Here is a 10001-nt window from a genome sequence, read left to right on the forward strand (position 1 = left end):
ATGTGTAATAGAAAGTTCTTAACTTAATCCTATGCAACCTTCATTTAAGGAATGACAAATATGAATTTAACTTTATGAGGTATGTGTCACCGTACATTAGGGGTGACAATTGGATGAATTTAGATGTATATGAATTTGAATCATAATGAATGGATGAAAAATCATTCACCAATCCATATAAATCCATAAAATCACATTGCTAAACTATCTAATCCACTCATATTCAATGGATTCCAATCCATCCATTCCATCCATATATATCCATTTTAATGGATTTGATGGATGAGTATCCAATCCATTTTTTAATATGTACTAAAGCATTTTTCGAAGGATAAAAATCGTTTTAAAAATTATAATTTAATAAAGTATTTTTAAAAATCAATTTAAAAAATATTTTTAAAAGTGTTTTTAAAAAAAATCTTAGTATTTAAATTTACATGTGAAAGCTACTGAAAGGTAACAATGTAGGTGAGATCAAACATATTGTATTGTGCAATCATGCGTTTTTTCTTGTTCTTAATCATGACACAAAATGTTATATCAATTATTATAGAAACTTTTTGAAAGAATGATTTTATGAAAAAAAATACCGTTGAAGTAATCATTTTGTTAGGAAAAGAGTAGTTTATATCACTAATATCAAAATTGGTTTGTGTTAGTTGGTTCAACCAGTAAACCGCTGAATCAATATTAATATTGACTGATTTTCAATTGAATTGTAGTAGTCATAAAGACTGGTTTCATTTAAAATAATTTTTTAATAAAAATGATTTATTTTTACCAAAATATTTGTATAAATGACCAAACACACAATTACTATATTTCTATACATCTAAAACATGACGTAGAATATTCATTTTCTAACAAGTGATATAAATAAAAATAGTTATTGTTTTCTTTATTGGTTTTTCAACATTAATATTAGTATAAAATATATGAATATTTATCTTCACCAATATACAATTTAATAGTGAACTACCGATTGAACCACCATACTAGTATACTACTACTCTGACCGGTTTGATCGATACAATATTAATAACATTGATTTATATTTTTCATGTTTGTTTTTGTTTTTATTTTTATGAATGTATTAGATATTCATCCAAACAAATATATCTATGGATATTTATTGCATATAATGAATGAATTTGAATCCATTCATTATCAACACTATCCATTGAATTATATCTATTTAAATTCATTAGCTTTAATAAATGAATTTTGATGGATTTAATTTGGATGGATTGTGGATAATTTTGTCACCTCTACCTATATATTCTCATACTAGTCCTTATGTCCACAAAAAAGACATATATCACAATGTAATATTTTATTTATTAATGATTCATTTATAAATGACATGAGTAGTGAGATTTATAAGAAAATTTAGTATGATGATATAACAATGTGACTTAATTGAGGGAACACATATTGTGTCTCAAATATTATGATACTACATAGGTTACTTTCTATAATTGATTAGAAAAATATTTTTTTATTAAATTTTAAACTTAAATATATATTTTTGAATAGAGAAAATATCATAAGAAGTAACATATTCTTCTAGTAGAGTAGATGTTCAACCCTCTCCATAAACAGATAGTGATCATATATCTTAAATGATGTTCTATTCTATATCCTAAGTCTATTAAAGTGTTTTATTTTATTACTTTTTACTTTTAAATTTTTTATTTTATTCTCATATTAATATATTATTAATTTAAGAAATAAAATGAAATACCATTAATGACAAGTGACCTCTTCCATCCTTAAACGGTATAAAAAAAGAAGTAAAGTGAAAAAAAAAATGATAATGAGAACACAATTACACAAGACAATGACGTTGAGGGGTTAACCTATCAACGAATGATAAGAAAACACGTAATCAGTTACTACTTAGCGAGGGTCCCACCAAACCCATCACCATCTTTTTAATTATCTTCTTCTTCTGTTAATAATCGTTCTCTGTATAATAAAACTATAACAGTTGCAGTTATATATATACACACACATTGAACCCTAATTTCCTTTATCTTTCAACTCTCAACACATCACTGTTTTCGCCACCATAATTCAATTCCCTTCTGGTTTGCCCGTCCCTTCCTCATTCATATCTGCTTCCTCTAAATTTCAACCCAATTTATTTTTTCCCTTTAATTATTCTATTCTATATTGGATATCAAATGTATGTTTCGTAAAGATGTGATTTTGAATTTAAATTTGCTCGTTTTTTGTTTTGTTTTCAATTCCCATTTGTGTTTTTTTGTTGCTTTCATGTTTAAGATTATAGGGTTGTCTGGGTAAGTGCGAATCTAATAGCTTTTGTGTTTTTGTATATTTGACATTATAGTAGTTTTATGTTTCAGATTATAGGTTTTTTTAGAAGGGTGTATTAGATAACTTGCTATAAAAGAAACTAGGCCTGAGACCTAAATTTTGGGATATGGAAGGATGAACATGTATTTTGGTTGCTTCTGAAAATCTGTATGCTCTTTGTATCATTCAACTAAATTAACTTTCTGTTCTGCTTATGTGTGATTATTGCAATTCGAGAATTTCTTGAACAATATGAAAGCATGTTTGGGGTAGTTAGTCTGAATAATTTAATTGAGGTTTTCAATGGGTACTTCATTACGCCATCAATAATCATATGGCACTTTCTGTTTATTAAAGCTATTACTATTAGAAGTGAAAGTGAGATACTTAGTTTAGTTATTGCAATGATGTAGCATTTTTTGTTTTAACGATAGCATTTACATTAACTGTTGATCGAATTTAAACTCCTCTCTCAGTCTTAGGAGTCCGGATAACTTCCCTTTACTTGAAAGCATTTTCTTTTGAAAATGTTTCTTTACCTGGAAGCACATTTTTAAAGGGTTTTGCTAAGTGCTAACCATTGTCCCTAAGGGCAATGAATAAGAAACCAAATGTGTGATCTCATTCTTGGAAAACTTAAAATGTTGACTCTTAAAATTATATACACAACTTCCTGGATTGACTTTACACTTACGGGTTGCTTATCCATTGGCCTAAAGGTGATGGTTAGAAAAACCCCCTTTTAATGTATTTTTGAAATGCTTGTATACAAAGAAGATAAAAAGTAAGTCAGAAATAGAGACAATTTATACAGTGTCAAATACAATTTTCAGAACTTGATGCTCAAATAACATCACTGTTTTCTGTTTCAATCTATCTTTGAAGTTGTACTTTCATCCAATGACATCCCATATTATTTATCATGTTAGTAATCTATTTTTATTTTTCAATCTTTTTTAACTTTAAGTAACTTAAAGATAATGTGTGCTGTTATAGGTTTTTCTTATTCTGCAGTTACTATTGGTGAGAGATGCAAGATCCAAGGATTCCTTTGTCAAAGGAGATCATGAATAACAAACCGAAGAAGAAAAAAAGCTCAAGTCAGCAGGCATCTTTATATCAGTTGCAAGGGAGTAATGTCAAGGAAGACTTACTGGTTCCTATGTCACTGAAATCAGGACATAAGGGTTCCAAAAGACACTTGATGACTGAAGTTTCACCATCTTTTCAGAAACAAGAGGGTTCAAACTCAGATTCATTACCCGACTCCTCTGCAGGTGGAAATGAGTATCGGACATTGAGGCGGAAGTATTTGATGCTGGAGGATGAGAGCTTTGCATTGGGAAAAGAGTTAAGAGATGTTGAAGATGAGGTGAAGACCCTTGAAGATGAGAAGATTGCACTGCTTGATCAGCTTGTTGTAATGGAAGGACTTGTTGAGCCATCGGAGATGCATTCCTAATTTTTGCAGTTATCTAGCACTGTGTATGTGATTTCATCTTCTGAACTTGACACTTATATGTTATAGTGCCTAAAATAGAAGTCAATGTTTGGCTCCTTTTGTGTAACTTTATAGAAATTGGATGGATAAAAAACATTTGTAGAAAATTTGTAATCTAAAACTCTACCCTTAGATCATTAATGTCTAGAATGCTGGTATAAGTTTTGATCATTTTATGTCTTTAATCGTGGTGGATTCTTCATATTTTTTAATGTGGTTGTTTATTTACCATCTGGAATCTGTTAGTTGCTATGTCAATTATGATATATTGTTTTGAAAAGCAACACAAAATTCTATGATTCTATCAATGGATGAACTTGGGGATTAGCTGGAATGAAGTTTACTGTAGAAAGTGGTTATGGAAGAAGGTGACACAGTATCACATGAATTTGACAGTTTGAGTGTTCTGCAGCTAATGCATTGAACCAGGTTATACCAGCAGAGGTTCATTACCAGGAAATAAAATATGATTGCTAAATACCCCCTCTGTCATAAAAATATTGACATTTTTTGTTTAGTTTTCTTTGTATTTTTTTACTATCTTTTTTGGATGGAGGTAGTACTAAGGATGGCTTTGCTCTTGCATAAGGGGAAGTAACCAAGAGTTCAAGCTGCATATGGATGGAGTCTGGATAGAGTACATGCATACTAATGCTATATCATTCAAAATACGGCTAAGCGAGAGTAGTTTTCATGATTCTAGGTTATGTAGAACAAAGTTGTTGTTTCAAATCTAACTGAACATGTGCAATGTCATAGCATGATTGATTCTGCAATAGATTACAACCCAAAATAGGGATTTGGGATTACTCTTTTACTTCCTTGTTTCCTTTTTGCTTGTTGGTGAAGGCAGCCTTATTAGCTTGGAAAATAAAACAATTCTAGCTTTCAGCAAAGGATCAGAGGCGTCTTGCTGATGTAAGGAAGAATTTCAAAAGAGAAAAGATGTAGAAATTTCTAAATGGATTAAGGATCATTTTAACAGATATTGGAGGAACTAGCTATATATATATATAGCTCAGGTACCTGTGGTACATGGATTTCTAATTTTCTAAGATGGATACGTCTAAGATAAACTTAATTTTAATTTGAAGTTATCAGGTAGAGTATTATAAAATTTAGTTAAGGGATCTAGATTTTTTCTTTAGATTGAAAGACAAGGGCATTTGGATTCCAGTTTTTTTATGTTGAAGTTATTAGGTAAATATGAAGGATGTCAACTAATTAGGTTTATGAAAGTATAGAATAGAGTTTTGACAAGCATATTACATGTTAACAGCTTTTTACTTTTGTACAGGTAAAAATTTATGCTTTAATAACTAAATAATTATTCAACATTTTTTAATTTTTTATTTAAAGGTAAAAGATTAATTTTATTACCCCTTCTTATTTGGGATGGGGAGGGGGGTACAAATAGCACTAACATATAATTTACAAGCTTTGTTATCTAAAGGACCCAAAGCTTGGTGGTGCAACTCTAACAGCTAAAGGACTGTTAACCTGTCGTTTTCCATTCTTCCATGACAATAACCCAAATGAATAGCCATTTGAAGGAGCAGCAACTTTGAATTTCACAGTAAACTTGATTTTCTGTCCTATTGTTGTGAAGACTAAACGGTTTGGCACAACAGTAACATTAACTCCAGCAGGAGGAACCACTGCAACTTCATATGTACTTGTTGCTTCTCCAACATTAGTCACAACCCGAGTTACTGAAAATTTGTCTTTAAGATTTGGCACTGCAATAGATGGATAGTTGAGGTCAGATGGAGTTTTGAATGCCCCATCACATGTACTGTTGTCCCTTGTAACAAGACGCAGTGACTTCTTATCATAACCAAGTGAACAGAGGAATGCAACGAAGTCTTCTGGCTGTGAATCATAGATGAGACCAGGATCAAGAGCTCTTGTGGGGTTCACAAACCCTGATCCATAATCAAAGGCATTAGCTATTGCTCCATCAGGATCCGCTTTAATGGGTTCTTGGTGGTTATCAAGAATTGTAGCTGCAAATTGAATTTCTGATTAGTTTCTTCAGTGGAAATAATGAAGCATGTACACGGTAAGTTATGCACAATGTTCTTTTCTTTCCCTTTTGTGTCATATAATTAAATTTTCATTAGTGCTCAGTATCTAGATTTAAAGGTATTTAGGGACATAAAACTTAATTTAGTTAAGGATTATTATTGATGTTTGATTAAGAAAAATCATATAGGCGTCTATGAAACTACATCAGTATGTCATACCTGTTGTCATTATGGCAGATTTGATAGCAGATGGTGACCATGAAGGATGAACAGCTTTGACTAAAGCTGCAATTCCAGATATATGAGGACAAGCCATAGAAGTTCCTGATATAACGCTGAACTTCGGGTTTCCAGCTGCTGCTACGGGAGACCAAGCTGCAAGGATGTTTAATCCGGGAGCTGAAATATCAGGCTAAATAGCAGTACAGTCAGAAATATTCAAGGATCAAGTTACGAAAAACAAGGCATTGTATGAACTTATTGGAATATAAATGAGAATATCACCTTCAGAATTTCTGGTGTTAACGTATTGGGGCCTTTAGAAGAAAATGTTGCTGCACGGGGTGCAGGTTGAGTTCCTAGTACTGTCTTGGCTCCAAATATCCTTGACACAGGATTACTGTTCAGCATAACAGAATGTTGGGTTAGATAATGGCCTCTAGATAGTATATGGTATGTGGATACAACAGAGCACAACATGACATATAACAGGTCATAATAGGAAATGATATTTTGTTCTGTTGTATTTGGTTCCACCCTTTTGAGTAGATCTAAAATGCTCTACTCTGTAATCTTTTGTTCTTTCCTGTTCTGATATGTTTGTCAAATACTATCTTAGCAATGCCTATTTCTCGAATGCAATACATACCGTGTGCTCTTGATATAGGACAGAATCTGTTCTCCTCTTATATTTGCAACAATTGCTGAAGGGATCACAAATGGGACGGCTATGCCTGTTTTTGTTTCATCAATAAGTATCATCCCAACTCCACCTGCCTTTTGGACTATCTTACTCTTTTCCAACTTTGACTTTGTTGATTTCTCAGCATGTCTACACACCAGAACCACATCTTTGGTCTTGGTCGCATTTAGGGAGCTATCTAAACAGTAACTACAGAAACAGAGAAAAAAGAACAACATTTAACATTAAAACCACCTTTTTGCATTGATTTTTATTGTCTCACTTCTAAGTACCTTGTACCTCACCTGGATTGATAAGGCGTAAAATCTCCTGAGAAGGCATCAGCTGCAGAAATTATTCTTGTGGAGGCATTCAATCCCAACGGACTGAGACTTTCACCCTGCTTTAGGTTTAGTGAATTAGTCAAGAGACCACCAAGAGTGCAGAAAATATACGACATAAAAGTGGCGATTAAGCTTTACCGTGATGTTGACACCATTTCCTAATATTATATCAGAGGTGAAATCCCTATCTATTGCGCTAGCGGCAACAGTGACAATCCATGGTGCCAGGTTGGTTGCAGAACTAGGATTTCCTTCATTCCCAGCTGATGCCACCACCAGCACTCCATTCCTAGCAGCATGAAATGACCCCAAGGATATGGCATCTTGGAAATAGTCAGCTTGAGGAGATTCACCCCCCACAGACAATGATATAATGTGAACCCCATCTCTTATTGCATCATCAAATGCAGCTAGCAAGTCAGCATCATAACAACCTGATTTCCAACATGCTTTGTACACAGCAATCCTAGCCAGAGGTGCACCTCCTCTACCTCCTCCGGCTGCAAGCCCATTATAATTCATGTTTTCGACATAGCGCCCCGCTGCTGTAGAAGCAGTATGGCTCCCATGACCTAAGCTATCTCTGGGAGATTTGTAAGAAACATCTTCGTCTGACCCTTTTTCTGCTTCATATCCACCTGCATAGTATCTAGCTCCTATCACTTTCCTATAACATAAATGATTAGCCAATGAAAATGGGTCAAGTGGAACCTAATGTTCATAAGTCAAATGAGATGAAAGATGTGGATATGGTTCAGACAGTAACCTGTTACAAGATGAAGCATTGAATGCTTCTCCTATTTGACATTGGCCCTTCCATCCGGGTGGCACTGGTGGCATGTCAGTGTCTCTAAAGCTTGGGGACTCAGGCCAAAATCCTATATGAATAGTTATCATGAATAAAACACACCATGATTTCCATTTATTAACAAAATCCCAGTAATATCAACTTCCCTAACCATTTCTCCGGTGTGTTACTTAAATTTTATATCTTGGACACTAATTGTAATTTGTATTAGCACCTAGGAAGAACATACACTTCATAATAGTTATCGTATCTTTGTCTGACATATATATATATATATATATATTAGACACTCTTAATCATAATTTTTAACATTTTATATTTTTCAGCTCTCGTCCCATATTCTTTAAGTTCTCATAAGCAAGAACTTGAATGTCATAATGATGTCACATGAAGCTATGATCTTTTTTTTGGGTACATGAAGCAGTGTTCTCAGTCATACTATAGTTTCCTTTAACTACCATTCCTAAAAGTAGAGGGATAAAGATATAAGTTTCTGCTACACAAGAAATAAATGAAGTGTGGAAACTGTTGTGAACCGATTAATATTATGTCTTTGTGGACCATGACGAAAAGGGGCATGTTGTACATAGGAACAATGTGACGACCACTCACTCCATTAGGCACTATAATACAAATGGCACTATAATACTTTGAGTTTAAAATATATGCACGTGAGTGTAAAGTTTTTTATACTATCAGCATATCATCCACTGTTGATTTGTACTACTTTTGTTTGAGAGTTAATAATGGTTAAATATGAATGAGTATATGTCTTACTGACAGTATAAAAAACATTTACATTATCCGTATATATATATTAAATCAGTCTTGTTTTATGTTGGTTGGCATTAATGAATATCTATTACTAGTAGTTATGACAACAACAATTCACAACATTGTTAGCATTCTTTACAAAACAACAAATCCTAATAAGGGCAATGTAATCTGAAAAATAGTTTGGATACGTAAGAGTAAACATAAAGGATTCAGCACTCCTCACCTGTATCAAGGATACCAACAATGATATTTGTTTGGTTTTTGATGGAGTGTCCTACAACCTCTGCAGCTTCATTATTATTTGCAAGTCCCAGGAAGTCCCATGAACGAGTTGTGTGCAACTTTCTTATAGAATTGGGAAAAACAGAAACCACTCCTGGCATATCTGCTCATATTTCAACACAAAAAACATTACATGAGGACATTGTGTTAAGAAGTATATGAGTATTGTCTTTCAGTAGTTACAAGAGAGAGTGAAAAAAAGGAAAAAAAATCACTGACTTACTTGACACCTGAGAAACTTGTTCATCAGTTAACTTGGCTGCAAAGCCTCTGAAACCATGCCTATAGCTATAAATGTGGGAAGCTTGTGCTTGCTCAATACTGTTAAAACATGCTCAATGGGTAAAATGAATCATATTTAAACAACTGCATAATTTTCCAAATGAAAACAATAATTCTAACCTTCCACTATGAAGAGAAGCAAGAATTTGATGGTTTTCTTTCACAATATCATCTGAGTCTTGGTCAGTTATGCTTCCCATGTACACTACATAAACCTGCAAGTGCCACATAATTAGTCCTAGATTTCATGGTTTAGTTAAGCCACCCAAAACCAAAATACTAGTAGGAGGTTATAAAAATCATACCTTGGCAGAAAAGCAAAAGCTAGCTTTTGCAATAAGCACTGCAAGAATCAGATACAGGAAGGTACTGCTTCTAGCATAACTGGAAGAATACATTGTTTAAAGTTCCAACTTTTGGCTAAAAGCAGGTTAGTAACATATGGTGATAGAGAAGAAACAATGAAGGGTATTAGCAAAATGGCTACCAGTTCAATATTTCATAATTTATTGATGCAGAAACTCTATATGGATTCTTCATTCTTATAGAGGGAGTGATTTACAAATATCAAGTTAATGAGAGAATATATTACACCTATAAATATCATACCGGTTAGTTCAAACTAGAAAACAGCTAAAATGATTTCCATATCGGTACAATATGACAGTTATACTGTATAATTGCCTTGTAGATTGATCGAGTTTAGTTTATTTATGTTAAGATATCTTACCTAATTCGATCTAAATATTATATTCAGTTT

General features: G+C 32.9%; 2 protein-coding genes across 7 annotated transcripts in view; one reads left to right on the top strand and one right to left on the bottom strand.

Annotated features, from left to right (window-relative positions):
* LOC109333202 (subtilisin-like protease SBT1.5) overlaps window positions 1-9741 on the bottom strand; it is an 18676-nt gene extending 8935 nt beyond the window's left edge. The window contains exons 1-11 of one of the 2 annotated variants that reach the window (XM_019568544.1): window positions 9547-9741; window positions 9362-9456; window positions 9183-9280; window positions 8901-9062; window positions 7859-7970; window positions 7231-7759; window positions 7054-7148; window positions 6716-6958; window positions 6352-6466; window positions 6067-6259; window positions 5245-5826 (exon numbers count right to left, since the gene is read on the bottom strand). In XM_019568544.1, the coding sequence (XP_019424089.1) occupies window positions 5264-5826; window positions 6067-6259; window positions 6352-6466; window positions 6716-6958; window positions 7054-7148; window positions 7231-7759; window positions 7859-7970; window positions 8901-9062; window positions 9183-9280; window positions 9362-9456; window positions 9547-9639 (2298 nt within the window). In that variant the 5' untranslated portion in view covers window positions 9640-9741 and the 3' untranslated portion in view covers window positions 5245-5263. Of the gene's footprint in view, window positions 1-5196; window positions 5827-6066; window positions 6260-6351; window positions 6467-6715; window positions 6959-7053; window positions 7149-7230; window positions 7760-7858; window positions 7971-8900; window positions 9063-9182; window positions 9281-9361; window positions 9457-9546 lie in introns of those variants that run through there. The other variant, XM_019568543.1, reaches the window with a different exon arrangement.
* On the top strand, window positions 1960-4005 carry LOC109333203. 5 transcript variants are annotated; one of them, XM_019568546.1, is made up of 2 exons: window positions 1960-2090; window positions 3334-4005. In XM_019568546.1, the coding sequence occupies exon 2, from the start codon at window positions 3350-3352 to the stop codon at window positions 3779-3781; it is 432 nt and encodes a 143-aa protein (XP_019424091.1). In that variant the 5' UTR covers window positions 1960-2090; window positions 3334-3349; the 3' UTR covers window positions 3782-4005. The 5 variants fall into 5 exon arrangements, with proteins under 5 accessions (XP_019424091.1, XP_019424090.1, XP_019424093.1 ...); XM_019568545.1 differs by having other exon boundaries at window positions 1961-2090; window positions 3316-4005; XM_019568548.1 differs by having other exon boundaries at window positions 1966-2070; window positions 3333-4005.

Source organism: Lupinus angustifolius, chromosome LG18 (assembly GCF_001865875.1).
Source record: "Lupinus angustifolius cultivar Tanjil chromosome LG18, LupAngTanjil_v1.0, whole genome shotgun sequence".
Classification (NCBI taxonomy): Eukaryota; Viridiplantae; Streptophyta; class Magnoliopsida; order Fabales; family Fabaceae; genus Lupinus; species Lupinus angustifolius.

What these genes read in the sequence shown, in the direction of transcription:
- LOC109333203 (XM_019568546.1), top strand. Translation starts at nt 3,350, where the DNA reads ATGCAAGATCCAAGGATTCCTTTGTCAAAGGAGATCATGAATAACAAA.